The sequence below is a fragment of the Trachypithecus francoisi genome, unplaced genomic scaffold (genome assembly GCF_009764315.1).
Source record: "Trachypithecus francoisi isolate TF-2019V2 unplaced genomic scaffold, Tfra_2.0 Lachesis_group5, whole genome shotgun sequence".
In the NCBI taxonomy this organism is placed as follows: domain Eukaryota; kingdom Metazoa; phylum Chordata; class Mammalia; order Primates; family Cercopithecidae; genus Trachypithecus; species Trachypithecus francoisi.
Genome location: NW_022681470.1, coordinates 17,534,626 through 17,553,455, shown reverse-complemented (window position 1 = coordinate 17,553,455; position 18,830 = coordinate 17,534,626). Strand labels below are relative to the sequence as shown.

The 18,830-nt window shown below is 42.8% G+C and overlaps 1 protein-coding gene across 8 annotated transcripts in view; it reads right to left on the bottom strand.

Moving 5' to 3' along the window:
* TTC13 (tetratricopeptide repeat domain 13) overlaps positions 1-18,768 on the bottom strand; it is a 109,951-nt gene extending 91,183 nt beyond the window's left edge. For 3 of the 8 annotated variants that reach the window (XM_033199104.1, XM_033199105.1, XM_033199109.1), the window contains exon 1: positions 18,450-18,767. In XM_033199104.1, coding sequence (XP_033054995.1) covers positions 18,450-18,720 — 271 coding nt within the window. In that variant the 5' untranslated portion in view covers positions 18,721-18,767. Of the gene's footprint in view, positions 1-18,449 lie in introns of all 8 variants that reach the window. The other 5 variants (XM_033199106.1, XM_033199107.1, XM_033199108.1 and 2 more) reach the window with 3 other exon arrangements.
* Positions 18,769-18,830: the final 62 nt, after the last annotated feature.

Here is an 18,830-nt window from a genome sequence, read left to right as displayed (position 1 = left end):
CTCCCAAAGTGCTGGGATTACAGGCTTGAGCCACCGTGCCCGGCCTTTTTTTTACCAGAAACTTTAAATCAGGAGAGTTTGCTGACCTTTATCAAGCATCTTTTGAGATTTATTTAGATGTTTCTATGATTTTTCTCCTTTGGCTTATGAACCAATTAATTTTTTCAAGTTGAACCATCTGTGTACTTCTAAAACAAACTCTGATTGAGGTAGATTATTCTTTTAATTGCTTGCTGGTTTCAATTTACTAATATTTTACTTAAAATTTTTATAACTATGTATGTATCTTCTAAGGTCTGCAATAGAGAAATAGTTGCTAGAGTTATAACTATAGTTGTTTGGAACACGAGGTTAAATTTGTTCTTCAATCTTAAAATATGTAACTCACAATGGCTTTAATTACTTTACTATCATACATGATTATATTAAAGGATAACTACATAATATAATAAATAATTACAGCCCAATCAGCTGTACGTAAATAGTATAAATTTCCTTGGATAGGAAAAGCATTTTTCTTCCTTGCTTACATTGTACAAGTAAAATTAGTGCTGATTACTACAGAAACCATGTAAAAATGCATCACAGAACTCTATCTTGTTCTTCTACATCATCTCCGGACATTTCTTCATTGCATCAGAGTTTAACTCCTTAGCAGAGATTTCTGCACAGTTGTCTCTTCGTTCTCACGGCCTCTAGAGCTCCGCATATGCCTCTCATTCACAAATGACACTCGCACCTGCTCCCTCTTTCTGTGGTCACCTCATCAGACTTATCTATTTTATTCTTTTTTGTTTTTTTTAATCACTTAAGAATTTGAGGGGGGTGGAGCAAGATGGCCGAATAGGAACAGCTCCAGTCTCCAACTCCCAGCGCGAGCGACACAGAAGACCGGTGATTTCTGCATTTTCAACCGAGGTACTGGGGTCATCTCACTAGGGAGTGCCGGACAATTGGTGCTGGTCAGCTGCTGCAGCCCGACCAGCGAGAGCTGAAGCAGGGCGAGGCATCGCCTCACCTGGGAAGCGCAAGGGGGAAGGGAATCCCTTTTCCTAGCCAGGGGAACTCAGACACACAACACCTGGAAAATCGGGTAACTCCCACCCCAATACTGCGCTTTAAGCAAACGGGCACACCAGGAGAATATATCCCACACCTGGCCGGGAGGGTCCCACGCCCACGGAGCCTCCGTCATTGCTAACACAGCAGTCTGTGATCTAACCGAAAGGGCAGCAGCGAGGCTGGGGGAGGGGCGCCTGCCATTGCTGAGGCTTAAGTAGGTAAACAAAGCTGCTGGGAAGCTCGAACTGGGTGGAGCTCACAGCAGCTCAAGGAAACCTGCCTGTCTCTGTAGACTCCACCTCTGGGGACAGGGCGCAGATAAAAAACAACAACAAAAAAGCAGCAGAACCTCTGCAGATGCAAACGACTCTGTCTGACAGCTTTGAAGAGAGCAGTGGATCTCCCAACACGGAGGCTGAGATCTGAGAAGGGACAGACTGCCTGCTCAAGCGGGTCCCTGACCCCTGAGTAGCCTAACTGGGAGACATCCCCCACCAGGGGCAGTCTGACACCCCACACCTCACAGGGTGGAGTACACCCCTGAGAGGAAGCTTCCAAAGTAAGAATCAGACAGGTGCACTCGCTGTTCAGCAATATTTTATATTCCGCAACCTCTGCTGCTGATACCCAGGCAAACAGGGTCTGGAGTGGACCTCAAGCAATCTCCAACAGACCTACAGCTGAGGGTCCTGACTGTCAGAAGGAAAACTATCAAACAGGAAGGACACCTATACCAAAACCCCATCAGTACGTCACCATCATCAAAGACCAGAGACAGATAAAACCACAAAGATGGGGAAAAAGCAGGGCAGAAAAGCTGGAAATTCAAAAAATAAGAGCGCATCTCCCCCTGCAAAGGAGCGCAGCCCATCGCCAGCAACGGATCAAAGCTGGTCAGAGAATGACTTTGACAAGATGAGAGAAGAAGCCTTCAGTCCATCAAACTTCTCAGAGCTAAAGGAGGAATTACGTACCCAGCGCAAAGAAACTAAAAATCTTGAAAAAAAAGTGGAAGAATTGACAGCTAGACTAATTAATGCAGAGAAGGTCATAAACGAAATGACAGAGATGAAAACCATGACACAAGAAATACGTGACAAATGCACAAGCTTCAGTAACCGACTCGATCAACTGGAAGAAAGAGTATCAGCGATTGAGGATCAAATGAATGAAATGAAGCGAGAAGAGAAACCAAAAGAAAAAAGAAGAAAAAGAAATGAACAAAGCCTGCAAGAAGTATGGGATTATGTAAAAAGACCAAATCTACGTCTGATTGGGGTGCCTGAAAGTGAGGGGGAAAATGGAACCAACGTGGAAAACACTCTTCAGGATACCATCCAGGAGAACTTCCCCAACCTAGTAGGGCAGGCCAACATTCAAATTCAGGAAATACAGAGAACGCCACAAAGATACTCCTCCAGAAGAGCAACTCCAAGACACATAATTGCCAGATTCACCAAAGTTGAAATGAAGGAAAAAATCTTAAGGGCAGCCAGAGAGAAAGGTTGGGTTACCCACAAAGGGAAGCCCATCAGACTAACAGCAGATCTCTCGGCACAAACTCTACAAGCCAGAAGAGAGTGGGGGCCAATATTCAACGTTCTTAAAGAAAAGAATTTTCAACCCAGAATTTCATATCCAGCCAAACTAAGTTTCATAAGTGAAGGAGAAATAAAATCCTTTACAGATAAGCAAATGCTTAGAGATTTTGTCACCACCAGGCCTGCCTTACAAGAGACCCTGAAGGAAGCACTAAACATGGAAAGGAACAACTGTACCAGCCATTGCAAAAACATGCCAAAATGTAAAGACCATCGAGGCTAGGAAGAAACTGCATCAACTAACGAGCAAAATAACCAGTTAATATTATAATGGCAGGATCAAGTTCACACATAACAATATTAACCTTAAATGTAAATGGACTAAATGCTCCAATTAAAAGACACAGACTGGCAAACTGGATGAAGAGTCAAGACCCATCAGTCTGCTGTATTCAGGAGACCCATCTCACATGCAGAGACATACATAGGCTCAAAATAAAGGGATGGAGGAAGATCTACCAAGCAAATGGAGAACAAAAAAAAGCAGGGGTTGCAATCCTAGTCTCCGATAAAACAGACTTTAAACCATCAAAGATCAAAAGAGACAAAGAAGGCCATTACATAATGGTAAAGGGATCAATTCAACAGGAAGAGCTAACTATCCTAAATATATATGCACCCAATACAGGAGCACCCAGATTCATAAAGCAAGTCCTTAGAGACTTACAAAGAGACTTAGACTCCCATACAATAATAATGGGAGACTTCAACACTCCACTGTCAACATTAGACAGATCAACGAGACCGAAAGTTAACAAGGATATCCAGGAATTGAACTCATCTCTGCACCAAGCGGACCTAATAGACATCTATAGAACTCTCCACCCCAAATCAACAGAATATACATTCTTCTCAGCACCACATCGCACTTATTCCAAAATTGACCACATAATTGGAAGTAAAGCACTCCTCAGCAAATGTACAAGAACAGAAATTATAACAAACTGTCTCTCAGACCACAGTGCAATCAAACTAGAACTCAGGATTAAGAAACTCAATCAAAACCGCTCAACTACATGGAAACTGAACAACCTGCTCCTGAATGACTACTGGGTACATAACGAAATGAAAGCAGAAATAAAGATGTTCTTTGAAACCAATGAGAACAAAGATACAACATACCAGAATCTCTGGGACACATTTAAAGCAGTATGTAGAGGGAAATTTATAGCACTAAATGCCCACAAGAGAAAGCAGGAAAGATCTAAAATTGACACTCTAACATCACAATTAAAAGAACTAGAGAGGCAAGAGCAAACACATTCAAAAGCTAGCAGAAGGCAAGAAATAACTAAGATCAGAGCAGAACTGAAGGAGATAGAGACACAAAAAACCCTCCAAAAATCAATGAATCCAGGAGTTGGTTTTTTGAAAAGATCAACAAAATTGACAGACCGCTAGCAAGACTAATAAAGAAGAAAAGAGAGAGGAATCAAATAGATGCAATAAAAAATGATAAAGGGGATATCACCACCGACCCCACAGAAATACAAACTACCATCAGAGAGTACTATAAACACCTCTATGCAAATCAACTAGAAAATCTAGAAGAAATGGATAATTTCCTGGACACTTACACTCTCCCAAGACTAAACCAGGAAGAAGTTGAATCCCTGAATAGACCAATAGCAGGCTCTGAATTGAGGCAATAATTAATAGCCTACCCACCAAAAGAAGTCCAGGACCAGATGGATTCACAGCTGAATTCTACCAGAGGTACAAGGAGGAGCTGGTACCATTCCTTCTGAAACTATTCCAATCAATAGAAAAAGAGGGAATCCTCCCTAACTCTTTTTATGAGGCCAACATCATCCTGATACCAAAGCCTGGCAGAGACACAACAAAAAAAGAGAATTTTAGACCATATCCCTGATGAACATCGATGCAAAAATCCTCAATAAAATACTGGCAAACTGGATTCAGCAGCACATCAAAAAGCTTATCCACCATGATCAAGTGGGCTTCATCCCTGGGATGCAAGGCTGGTTCAACATTCGCAAATCAATAAACGTAATCCAGCATATAAACAGAACCAAAGACAAGAACCACATGATTATCTCAATAGATGCAGAAAAGGCTTTTGACAAAATTCAACAGCCCTTCATGCTAAAAACGCTCAATAAATTCGGTATTGATGGAACGTACCTCAAAATAATAAGAGCTATTTATGACAAACCCATAGCTAATACCATACTGAATGGGCAAAAACTGGAAAAATTCCCTTTGAAAACTGGCACAAGACAGGGATGCCCTCTCTCACCACTCCTATTCAACATAGTGTTGGAAGTTCTGGCTAGGGCAATCAGGCAAGAGAAAGAAATCAAGGGTATTCAGTTAGGAAAAGAAGAAGTCAAATTGTCCCTGTTTGCAGATGACATGATTGTATATTTAGAAAACCCCATTGTCTCAGCCCAAAATCTCCTTAAGCTGATAAGCAACTTCAGCAAAGTCTCAGGATACAAAATTAATGTGCAAAAGTCACAAGCATTCTTATACACCAGTAACAGACAAACAGAGAGCCAAATCATGAATGAACTTCCATTCACAATTGCTTCAAAGAGAATAAAATACCTAGGAATCCAGCTTACAAGGGATGTAAAGGACCTCTTCAAGGAGAACTACAAACCACTGCTCAGTGAAATCAAAGAGGACACAAACAAATGGAAGAACATACCATGCTCATGGATAGGAAGAATCAATATCGTGAAAATGGCCATACTGCCCAAGGTGATTTATAGATTCAATGCCATCCCCATCAAGCTACCAATGACTTTCTTCACAGAATTGGAAAAAACGGCTTTAAAGTTCATATGGAACCAAAAAAGAGCCCGCATTGCCAAGACAATCCTAAGTCAAAAGGACAAAGCTGGAGGCGTCACGCTACCTGACTTCAAACTATACTACAAGGCTACAGTAACCAAAACAGCATGGTACTGGTACCACAACAGAGATATAGACCAATGGAACAGAACAGAGTCCTCAGAAATAATACCACACATCTACAGCCATCTGATCTTTGACAAACCTGAGAGAAACAAGAAATGGGGAAAGGATTCCCTATTTAATAAATGGTGCTGGGAAAATTGGCTAGCCATATGTAGAAAGCTGAAACTGGATCCTTTCCTTACTCCTTATACGAAGATTAATTCAAGATGGATTAGAGACTTAAATGTTAGACCTAATACCATAAAAACCCTAGAAGAAAATCTAGGTAGTACCATTCAGGAAATAGGCATGGGCAAGGACTTCATGTCTAAAACACCAAAAGCAATGGCAGCAAAAGCCAAAATTGACAAATGGGATCTAATTAAACTAAAGAGCTTCTGCACAGCAAAATAAACTACCATCAGAGTGAACAGACAACCTACAGAATGGGAGAAAATTTTTGCAACCTACTCATCTGACAAAGGGCTATTATCCAGAATCTACAAAGAACTCAAACAAATATACAAGAAAAAAACAAACAACCCCATCAAAAAGTGGGAAAGGATATGAACAGATATTTCTCAAAAGAAGACATTCATACAGCCAACAGACACATGAAAAAATGCTCATCATAACTCGCCATCAGAGAAATGCAAATCAAAACCACAATGAGATACCATCTCACACCAGTTAGAATGGCAATCATTAAAAAGTCAGGAAACAACAGGTGTTGGAGAGGATGTGGAGAAATAGGAACACTTTTACACTGTTGGTGGGATTGTAAACTAGTTCAACCATTATGGAAAACAGTATGGCAATTCCTCAAGGATCTAGAACTAGATGTATCATATGACCCAGCCATCCCACTACTGGGTATATACCCAAAGGATTATAAATTATTCTACTACAAAGACACATGCACACGTATGTTTATTGCGGCACTATTCACAATAGCAAAGACTTGGAATCAACCCAAACGTCCATCTGTGACAGACTGGATTAAGAAAATGTGGCACATATACACCATGGAATACTATGCAGCCATAAAAAAGGATGAGTTTGCGTCCTTTGTAGGGACATGGATGCAGCTGGAAACCATCATTCTTAGCAAACTGTCACAAGAACTGAAAACCAAACACCGCATGTTCTCACTCATAGGTGGGAACTGAACAATGAGATCACTTGGACTCAGGAAGGGGAACATCACACACTGGGGCCTATCATGGGGAGGGGGGAGGGGGGAGGGATTGCATTGGGAGTTATACATGATATAAATAATGAATTGATGGGTGCTGACGAGTTGATGGGTGCAGCACACCAACATGGCACAAATATACATATGTAGCAAACCTGCACGTTATGCACATGTACCCTAGAACTTAAAGTATAATAATAATAAAAAAAAAGAATTTGTTCTCCTGCGGGGGGGGAGGGGCTTTTTTAAATTCTGGTTAAAAAACACACACACACCCACATCAGATAAAAGCAACCACGTTAGCCATTTTTAGGTTGTATGGTTCAGTAGTAGTAGGTATATGTGCACTGATGTGAAACAGACCTCCAGAACTTCTTAAACATCCTTTTTTAAAAAAACAACTCTTGGGTCTATTTCTCAATTCCACTGCTGCTCTATTTCTAATTCACTTATACCAGCTTTGCTGTATTTAGGCCTTCTAATTTCCCTTATTACCTCTTCTCGCAGCTCAAGTTCAGTATCTAGTTCATTTATTCCCTTTCTTTTTTTTTTTTTTTTTTTTTTGAGACGGAGTCTCGCTGTGTCGCCCAGGCTGGAGTGCAGTGGCGCGATCTCGGCTCACTGCAAGCTCCGCCTCCCGGGTTCCCGCCATTCTCCCGCCTCAGCCTCCCGAGTAGCTGGGACTACAGGCGCCCGCCACCGCGCCCGGCTAGTTTTTTGTATTTTTTAGTAGAGACGGGGTTTCACCGTGTTAGCCAGGAGGGTCTCGATCTCCTGACCTCGTGATCCGCCCGCCTCGGCCTCCCAAAGTGCTGGGATTACAGGCTTGAGCCACCGCGCCCGGCCCATTTATTCCCTTTCTTCTTAGCATTAAACTAAGAAGGCAGGGTGGGTTTAAGCAGAAGGTGACATCACTAACAGGTGTCTGAGGAGAGAAGGGGCAAGCGGAGCAAGGGGCAGGTGGGAGGCCATGGCCAGTAAAAATGAGAAAAGTCTGAATGGCGGCAGCACCTATCAAGTTGAAACAGAGGGTCACAGTCTAAAGGATACAGCGAGTAAAAAAGACAAGGCCTTGAGGAAGAATTAGGCACAGAAAGAGGGAAAAGACACAGGTTTCCAGTTTGTGCAATGAGGGAAGAAGTGGTGCCATCAACGGAAACAGGGAGTTTAAGAGGAAGAGAGGTTTTAGAGGGAAGTCAAGAGCTAACTTTGGGTTTGAGTCAAGTGATTATGCTGGAAGCCATCTAGCATGTAGTTAAGAAAGTCCAGAGAAAGGTAAATGCTACAGATATGGATGTGATGACTTGATAATCATTAACTTACGGTGGATGATAAGCTGAGACTGTTTAAGTATAATCTCTAAGAAAGCTTAGGAAGCTGACGTTTAATTAGAGAAGAGTTGACCCTGGTGAAGATGAACATTTAAGAGATAGTGGGAGAATCAACTTAGCAATTTATCTTTTGTTAAAAGAACTATCCATTTCTTTGAAAGGTTCTACATCTGGGCCATAAAGCTGGACATAGTTATTGTAATGATTTTCATATTTATTTACTTGCTTATTCCTCAAGCCAAACACTTGTTTCTTCTCATTTTTCTTGATTAGGCTTGCTAGATAACTGTCTAATCTTAAGCTATATTTTCAAAGAACTAGGTCTTATAATTAATTCTAGTATTTCCCTGACTTCAAACTTAATTAGTTAGTTTGAAGGCAATGTAACAGTGGTTCAGGGCAGGGCTATGGAGTCAGACTAACCCAGATCAGACGCTTCCCTGGCTGTTTGACTTACAGCAAGTCCTTTAGTACGTCTTAGCCTCAGCTCCTTCATCTGTAAAACAGAAATAACCACCCCCAGGTACCTTCACAGGGCTACTGTAAAGAATAAAGGTATAAAGCTCTGTGCATAGAAAAGGATTGTTAAATGTTAGTGTATGCTTATAGGCTAAAATCGTAGAGTTTTTCCCTTAAATTTTTCTATCTGCTTTCTTTAAGCTTATCTTGGCCTTCACAGTACTTCCCAGCTTCCAAATGCCTCTACAAACCTTATTTCTTTTGATTCTCCATCCTCCAAGGTAGGTACAAGGCACATCATGCCCACTGTACTCATGGGGAAATAAACTCAAGGTTAATGAACATGTTTAAGGTCACAAAACAAAGACATAGCACAGCTGGGTCTCGCCACAGCAATGAAGAACAAGGTACATTTGTCACAACTCCTTCTGCCAATGCTGGGTCCTAGTAAGAACAATTTAGGTATAGCAGTGTCTTGAAACTTCTTTCCTCTCCTCCTAAACCTCACACACACTGACCTTAAGAAGAGCAGTTTTGGCACAGTGACGAGGACAAAAGCTAACCATAGAAGGTCCAAGAGAAAGTGGAGTAGTGGAGGCAGTCCATATGAACATCTCCTTTGAGGAATTCTGCTGTAAAAGGAGGTAGATGGATGGGGCAGCGGCTGGAGGGATGTGTGGTCATCTTGGTTGCTTGTCTTTTCAGGATGGTAGTTATTAAGACCATCTGTATGCTGATGGAAGACAAGAGGAAATGACAGACAGTGAACAGAGAGCTGAACTAGGCAGAGGCACCAGCCATTCAGCCACCACAACAGCACAGAAAGCAAAATCGACCAGTCCATCTGCCGGCAGGCCAGCAGCTGGGGTGGTGGGGAGCAAGGAAGTTGTTTTCTCACTGCTTCTTTCTTAGTCAAATAAGATGACAGTCATCACCTCCAAGGAAGGAGAGAAGGTGGCACTGGCAGTAGTATGTATTTCTCACACATCCATGTGTGTGAGAAAACTGACTGAAAGCTTACAAGTAGCAAACCCATGGCCAATTTAGAAGGAAATCAATAGCTGCTGGGTAGCACTCATCACTGGACCACCTAGTTATAACAGACGGTACACTGAGCTACTTGAATATAAGGATGACTGGGCTTTTCCCTTGGATAGGCTACAACTTATTTATTAACAGTCCTAATCCCAGGTACAGGGTAAACCTGGGAAGACAAGGCAGAATTCTTGTGGCTGGAAGAACTACCTGAAGAGCAGGTGGCTATGTGGTATCAACTTGTAGTGTCTTTTGCTTTTATCAATTTCTGCACATATAAGACAACCATAAGTGGCTAGGCACGGTGGCTCACGCCTGTAATCCCAGCACTTTGGGAGGCCAAGGCAGGCAGATCACGAGGTCAGGAGATCAGGACTGTTCTGCCTAACATGGTGAAACCCCGTCTCTACTAAAAATACAAAAAAATTAGCGGGGCGTGGTGGCGGGCACCTGTAGTCCCAGCTACTTGGGAGGCTGAGGCAGGTGAATGGTGTGGACCCGGGAGGCAGAGCTTGCAGTGAGCTGAGATTGCGCCACTGCACTCCAGCCTGGGCAACAGAGCAAGACTCCATCTCAAAAAAAAAAAAAAAAATACAACCACAGTTGACATCGTATACTACATTGCTCAATGGCCCCAAAATATAGTCCCAAGTGGTAAATTCCTTTTAGAGTGTAATAACAGACAAAATGCTCTGAAGAATTTACATGCTTCATTTAATGAAATGAAATATTCATCAGTACCTGAGATGTGTTATCGTAAAGCAAACTGAAAATAGAGACTGGCTGCTGAGTATTAAATTATAAAGTAAACATATAATTAATCCATTGGAACCAGGGATCCACAAAAGCCATCTTAAAGAGACAGAAGTTTTGCTTTGTTTTGTTTTTTAATAAAGCTTGAATGTAATCAAATCAAAGGTATCTTAACCCACATACAAATATTAACACATGTAAAGAATCAAAAGAAAACGAATTCACTGCACAGGATGGAAAAAAAGGCACAGTAGCAAATTACATGAACAGAACAGAAGAAGGATGCCTTAACCAACAAATTGGGTGGCCAGGCCTTCCCCACAAAGGGCAGTTACTTAGCGTAAGTTTATAAACTAGACTGAAGATGCATCAGATGCTCAAAGTGACACATACTTTTAAGAGCTAAAAGCTTTCTCATAAGCCCACACATACTGGCAGACAACATCAACTCCACAGGGAATGCTGAAGCAGAGCTAGGCACTGACATGAAAAGATTAGTGACAAGGGAACACAGAGTCACTGAGAACATCGCAAACACCAGCAGGGAAAAGTTGCGAGAGACGACAACTGGTCCTCTCTTGTAAAAGTGGTCCTGACATGCACCAACTGATTCCTAAGTGAAAGTCTATGGAAAGAATGCCAGCGCATGTGCAGTGTAAGTCCACTGCATGGTGCTGGACCCTAAATGAGATATAAAGACAGGCAAAACAGTTCCCAAATGAAACCAGGATTAGCATGGAATGAGACTATCGGCAATCTTAAAAACAGACAGCTATTGATTTCGGTTCTTTCTGATTATGTAAGTTGTTCAGCTTATGAAAATGTATTGAGTTATCTACACTTAGGACATATGCACTTTCCTGTATATATGTTGTATTTTGATGAAAAAGTAAAACCAAAACATAAGAAAAGGAAAATGTCGGAAAGCATTCACCCAAAGTTAAAAGTATTAAAATTCTGCTACTTTGATAAATCGTGTATTTATTCTATCTGCAAGATAAGATGAGCCCAAATAAAATGACCTCTTTAAAACAACCCACTGTGAAAGGGAGAAGTTTTAAAAGTTAGTCATGTATTTATCGAGTGCAATGAAGCTAACCTGTCTGTACACTGAGTGGTGCACATTGAAGAGCCTTGACTTTCCTTCAGTCATGCTCCAGGTAGGTTCTAAAACCCAAGCCACATAACTTTTGCCTCCATCTAGAGATTAAAAAATAATAATTAGCCCTTATCACCTGAAGCTGAACAGGTTTAGCAATGTGTAGATCTTTTAAAACGTAGATGTAACTCTTAATGACAACAGATATATGTGAAAAAGTGAATAATAGGCTGCCATCATCACAGGGCTTATGCTATAAAATGCTACTTCTAAACCAGAGGATTTTCTGAAAGATGCTGTTCAGGCAGCAAAAGCAAAAATTGACACATGGGATCTAATTAAACTAAAGAGCTTTTGCACAGCAAAATAAACTACCATCAGAGTGAACAGGCAACCTACAGAATGGGAAAAAATTTTTGCAACCTACTCATCTGACAAAGGGCTAATATCCAGAATCTACAAAGAACTCAAACAAATATACAAGAAAAAAGCAAACAACCCATCAAAAAGTGGGGAAAGGATATGAACAGACATTTCTCAAAAGAAGACATCCATACAGCCAACAGACACATGAAAAAAGCTCATCATAACTCGCCATCAGAGAAATGCAAATCAAAACCACAATGAGATACCATCTCACACCAGTTAGAATGGCAATCATTAAGAAGTCAGGAAACAACAGGTGTTGGAGAGGATGTGGAGAAATAGGAACACTTTTACACTGTTGGTGGGATTGTAAACTAGTTCAACCATTATGGAAAACAGTATGGCGATTCCTCAAGGATCTAGAACTAGATGTACCATATGACCCGCCATCCCACTACTGGGTATATACCCAAAGGATTATAAATTACTCTACTACAAAGACACATGCACACGTTTGTTTATTGCGGCACTATTCACAATAGCAAAGACTTGGAATCAACCCAAATGTCCATCTGTGACAGACTGGATTAAGAAAATGTGGCACATATACACCATGGAATACTATGCAGCCATCAAAAAGGATGAGTTTGCGTCCTTTGTAGGGACATGGATGCAGCTGGAAACCATCATTCTTAGCAAACTATGACAAGAAGAGAAAACCAAACACCGCATGTTCTCACTCATAGGTGGGAACTGAACAATGAGATCACTTGGACTCGGGAAGGGGAACATCACACACTGGGGCCTATCATGGGGAGGGGGAGGAGGGAGGGATTGCATTGGGGAGTTATACATGATATAAACGTCATGCACATGTACCCTAGAACTTAAAGTATAATAAAAAAAAAAAAAAAAAAAAAAAAAAAAAAAAGAAAGATGCTGTTCAGTGAATAAAAGGGAAACACCCTCTGGCAATGCCACAGGGCCCAGGATGTGGCAAGATCACAATCTCTTCATCACTCTGTGCCTCAGTCTCTGAGCACAGCGACTTTGCCCTGGCAAATTTACTCAGGTACGCCTTGAAAAACAAGACGTGAAAAGGTCTGCCATTAAACTATGTATGATGACAAACACAGGAAATCAGAGCCAGGAGACGAAAGGATTGACCAAATGCACTCACAGTAATGGTTACCACAGTTGCTATGACTGAGCACAAAATGTGGTTCTCAACTTCCTCATAGAGCAAAAAAGGAAATAGCTCTCATATCATAAGTTTCCTTCTGTTGATTCTCTCCCATCTCTAGGCATAGCAATGATCTATGTGCTGTGAGCGGAAAGACTGACTTCATGTATTTAAATGGCCAATTCCTTAATTAAGAAAGCTACCATATACACCGACAATCTCAGTGTTACCAATTTTGTCAAAAACACAGAGCTAAGTTCACAGCTACTTCCTTATTTTTCTGGCAGTTCACAATTCCCAAATTGGACAGACATACTCTAAATGCCTTTTCCCATAAAGAACTGTGGAAAAATAGAATAAACGCAATTCTGGGTTCATTAATTTCAACAAACTAAAGAAAATTAAGACATCAAGTACAGGGCTGCATCACTCAAGAGCAGTGAAAAAAGGCTGAAGGCATTGGAAAAAAGATTCTCACAAACTCACTGTTCTTGTTACTACTACATTTTCAAGACAAGAGGAGAAAACAAAAGTATTTTAAAAACAACTTACAGAAATGCATATGCTTGAACCATAAAATATACCTTATACTGTCTGTAAAGAGTACAAAGATATAATTTAATACATGATGCATACTACATTTGAAAGAGATACAGTTTAGCTTTGGTAAGAAGAGCAGAGGGGCCGGGTGTGGTGGCTCACGCCTGTAATCCCAGCCTTTTAGGAGGCCAAGGTGGGCGGATCACAAGGTCAGGAGTTCCAGACCAGCCTGGCCAACATGGTGAAACCCCGTCTCTACTAAAAATACAAAAAATTAGTTGGGCTTGGTGGCAGGCACCTGTAATTCCAGCTACTTGGGAGGCTGAGGCAGGAGAATCACTTGAACCCAGGAGGCGGAGGTTGCAGTGAGCCGAGATCACGCCACTGCACTCCAGCCTAGGTGACAGAGCGAGACTCCATTTCAAAAAAAAAAAAAAGAAAAGCAGAGAACCTGAATTTTTAAATCAATGAACAAGTTACAATTTCACAAGACCTTAATTCACCAGATCTATAAAATTAGAGTGGCAAATTAAGATACTTCTAAGATCACTCCAAATCTCACTCTATCCAAGTCTTAGTTCAAATGTCTCCTTACCAGAAGCCATCCCAGGCCATCTCTTAAAGTAGCACCTGCACACTGCTCTTTATCCTGTCACACTGCTTTATTTTCAAGGCATGTATTACCAGGCCCTACTATATAGAGTCATGCGCCACATAATGATTTGGCCAATGATGGACCACATATCTATGAGAATGGTCCCATAAGACAGTAATACCGCATTTTTACTGTACATTTTCTATATTTAGATATACAAACACTTGTCACTATGTTACAACTGCCTACAGTATTCAGTATAGTAACATGCTACAGGTCTGTAGCCTGGGAGCAACAGGCTATACCATACAACCAAGGTGTGTAATGGGCTATGGCATCTAGGTCTGTGTAAACACTCTTTGATGTCTGCACCATGATGAAATCGCCTAACGACACATTTCTCAAAACATATCCTGTTGTTAAATGGTACGTAACTATACTTATTTCTTCCCTCATCAAGACACAGGATCCACACTAGGAACTCAGTCAGCTGTGCTGCATCACCAGGGTCCAGAATACTAAGTAGCATCTAGCAGGTATACAAATACTTTTTCAATGAAAGAACAGACCCATTCTAGCCATGCAGTTCAAAATACTAGGTTCGGTGAAGCATCCTTGTATTTGTAGTCAAATACAAAATTCTAACAGTGATTTAAGAATGTAACTTTCAACAAAGCTTAAAGGTATAGGACTTGATCATTAATATTAGTAAGAAATTATACTAATATGCAACAATTACTGAAGATAACACACAAATAGCCAGGTCAGGTTCAAATCCTGGCTCCACTCTTCACTGTGTAACCTTAACTTCTCTGTCTCAGTTTGTAAAATGGGAATTAAAAACAGCATTGGCCAGGCATGGTGGCTCACGCCTGTAATCCCAACACTTTGGGAGGCTGAGGTGGAAGGACTGCTTGAGTCCAGGAGTTTGACCAACCTAGGCACAACATAGCCAGACCCTGTCTCTACAGAAAAAAAAAAAAAAAAAAAAATAGCTGGGCATGGTGGCACACGTCTGTAGTCCTAGCTACTTGGGAAGCTGAGGCAGGTGGATGGCTTCACATCAGGAATTTGAGGCTGTGAGCTATGATAGCACCACTAAACTACCTCCGGGGAAACAGAGCAAGACCCTGCCTCTAAAAAAATAGAAAAAAACAACAGCACCTACTTCAGTATCAAAAGGATTAAAAAAGATTGCAGAGTGTTTATGATGATATAACTAAAAAAGTGAGGAAAGAATTGGAAAAATACTTCTGTTATTTCCTTCTACAGTTACAAATTAAAGATAGGGCTTTGGCAACAGGAATTTTACTTTTATTTTTAAAATATGTACAATACAGTGTTCCTTTTTTAAAAATATTATTTTCTCTACAAGTAAACAGAGAAGACAAATTTGTGGTTATATATGCTTTTCAAGTAAAAAGGTAAAAATAAATAAATTCAAAAATCAAAAAGGTAATCATAAAAATGTGGAGTAGAAAATGTTAAAAGGGGGAACGGGAAACATGCAAAGTTCAGGCTGAGACATATGGCACCAGAGGGGCATCCATGCCTGTAACCTCTGCAGTGGATCTGGGTAGGACTCAGCCCACTGAGCAATTAGGCTGTTCCCTGTGACCTGGATTCCATGTGATGGTGGCGTGTATAGCTAGGTCAGCCATTGCCAGTGTGTTGTTTTTGGACTGGTGGGCTCCCACCAGCCACTGTCCTTGTATGTACAATCACTGGCAGTTCTGTCTCAAGGGAATACACATACTGCTTATAAGAAACTATGCAGATTTAAATTTAGACCCAAGCAGGCATCAGCTCAGCCATTTGAACCTGAAAGCTGTGGGAAAGATTCTGAAAAGTGGTTGTGCTGCTGTGCTTGTCCTCAGTGTATGTGCTGGATTGATATGAACAGGTTTGTGGCTGGACAGGCAAGCAAGAGACGATGGCACGATCAATGCTTAGTAAAGCCAAGTCTGTATGATTCTGAAGAGCTGACTAGTTCTGGATTCTGACATTTGTCTAGACCCCAATGTTGCTCAAATGAGTCTCCAGATACAGAGCATCAGCTGCCCCTCAGGCTATGGCATGGTTAGTTGTAAATCCTGTCATCCCCACATCCTAGGGCAGAGAAGAAATGAAGCAGGTTTCATAGGGTCCAGCTTCTACACAGTTGTCCAGGGCGAAGAGGGAGAAATGAGAAGTATTTCAGTAGCCCCTACAACAACAGAGATGGCTTTTGTCGCATACTGCAGCCAGGAAAGCTGAGGGAAACAGCTGGAGCTCCAAGTAGTTGATTCTGGAAATGACTTCTTGGGTGGCCACTGCGGCAGCTGCCTGCCTTTAGCACCTGTTGGCAGCTACTCGCACAGCCAGAGGAGGTGATCTGAAAGACTCAGGTCGTTCATTTGCAACAGTACATTTTAAATTCCAAGCTAGAAAAAATAAGTACTACATGGGAAAGAGAAAAAGAAGGTAGAAACATCTAAATAAATTACGTTTAAAGCTTCATGATACAGTGTTCATCCTCCAGGGAAAAATCATAATACAAGTCAGAGCTGGCTTGAACAAGGGTTCTTAAATACTGGTGGTTAGCCTGACGCCAAAGAATCAAATGAGGCACCGACATCAATAATACCAATAGATTTCATAGTATTAATCAATATATACCTTCTACTGTCTAAACGCTGGGGCTCCTTTAGCCAGTAAGTACCATATGACCAAAAGAGAAAGGGAAATTTACCCAACATGCACCATATGCAAGTAAATACTACAGATGTGGTTTGCCTACCTACAACAACTTAGTGGTTAAGACAAAGGTTTTGTCTGGAGCCCGACTACATGGGTTCCTCCTTTGGCAGCTGTGGGATCTCAAGAAGATGACAATTTCACTATGTTTCAGTTTGTTCATCTGAGAAAATGAGCCACCATCTAATGAGGTGGTTATTGTTTTTCTGACAGACTAATATACTAGGCTCATAGACCTAAAGCACTTAGAACAGCACCTGGCATACAGCAAGCACTCAATATATGTCAGCTACTTCTCATTTCCCTCATAGCACCCTCGTGAGGAAAATAAAACCCCACAATTAGGTGAACAGTGCTTTCCACTTACAGAGGAGGCATTTTACAAAGACAGGTAATTCACTAGCTCAGAGATACAGAAAGTGACAGAGGTAAGTAAACGCCATTCGTTTTCCACTGTGCAAGGCTAGCCGTGTTATGCTGTTACCAGCTGCCGCCTACTGCAAAATAAAAAAGTCACATACCTCTCAGTGAGTGACACTTCCTCAAGGAAGTCAGATTGTGCTAAAAGGAAATCAGATTGTGCTAATCTTGATGTCTCATCTCAACTAAAAAAAAAAAAGTATTGTTTTCCCAGGTACACAATGCTAAAGAAAACCGCTGCCAAGTCTTAAAAGCAACCATCTCCTAGTGAGTTTGCTAGACCCAGGCCTTTCCCAAAGCAAGCCATAAGGGAACTCACATAGAGAATGGGGAAAGAGAAAGGGAGGGGATTGATGGGTAAAAAGACTCACGACAGAACTTCAAAACAAGAAAAAATGTACACATGTATTTTGTCCCAGAGGCATCTGCTATTATTTATTAAACTGAAGCCAATAGCGCCCATTCTTAATGAATGAGCTGGCGTAGCTCCAATACACACAGGGCACTGACACACAGGCTCAAGGCCTGCAGGGGCCTTCTTTCACTCTGGGAGACACCTGACAGATCGCAGGTTAATCTTAAACAACTGGAAGCAAGATGTCAAAGAGCAGATAAGAAGGGCTTGCTCTTTTTTTCCATTCCAGGGATCGAATTTTTAGGAACTGTTTTATACGAGACATTAACCCAGGAGATCAGGAAACCTGATTTCCAGGCCTAAGATGGGCCAGGCGTCTCCCTACCGGGGCGGGCTCCGCAAGACGCCGGGCTGGGTGCTCATCCGCTCGCCCCTCCCTCGCCCCCTCGGCAGGCCGGCGGCGCGAACAGGGCTGTCCCGGGCCACCTGCCGTCTCCCCTGCCACCCTTCCAACAGTCGCTTCAGACTCAGGAGAGGCCGCCCTGGCCCCGGGAGCATGCTGTCAGCTCTTTTCTCGACTCGCCGCCCTGACCAGAGGCGTTTGCAGGACGGCGCGCGGCGGCGTGGGTGGCAGCGGCGGGAAGCAGCCCGACAGGACCCCTGGCGGAGCCGGCTCCCGCGGATCGCGCGCCGTAGCCGGAGGCGTGAGGCCCGGGCGGCCCGTACCCCGGCCCCGGACCCCAGCCCTGCCGCCCCGTGGCCCCGGCCGACTTGGACGCCCGCCGCCCACTCACCGCCGCACTCGGCAGAGTACTGGTCCCCCCAGTCCCCGGACTGCGAGCTGCAGCCGCCGCCGCCCGCCGGGGCCTCCTGCTGCTGCCGGTGCTGCAGCTCCTGCTTGAGCAGGGAGAGCGGCGAATAGTGCTCGGTGGCCAGGGCGCCCGGCCGCGGCCCGGCGGACAGGACCCCCAGCAGCAGCAGCAGCAGGACACGCCGGGCGGCGCCCGCGGCGGCCACAGCGCCGCCCCAGAAGCAGCAGCAGCAGCAGCAGCCGGCAGGTGCCATCTTCCCTCAAGGCGCATGTGCAACAGCCCTTGCCCGGCTCTCAGGCCTCCCCGCCTCTAACCCACGGCGGGCAGGTGGACCGTGGCAAGGGGGTGGGGCAAAGGGAGAAG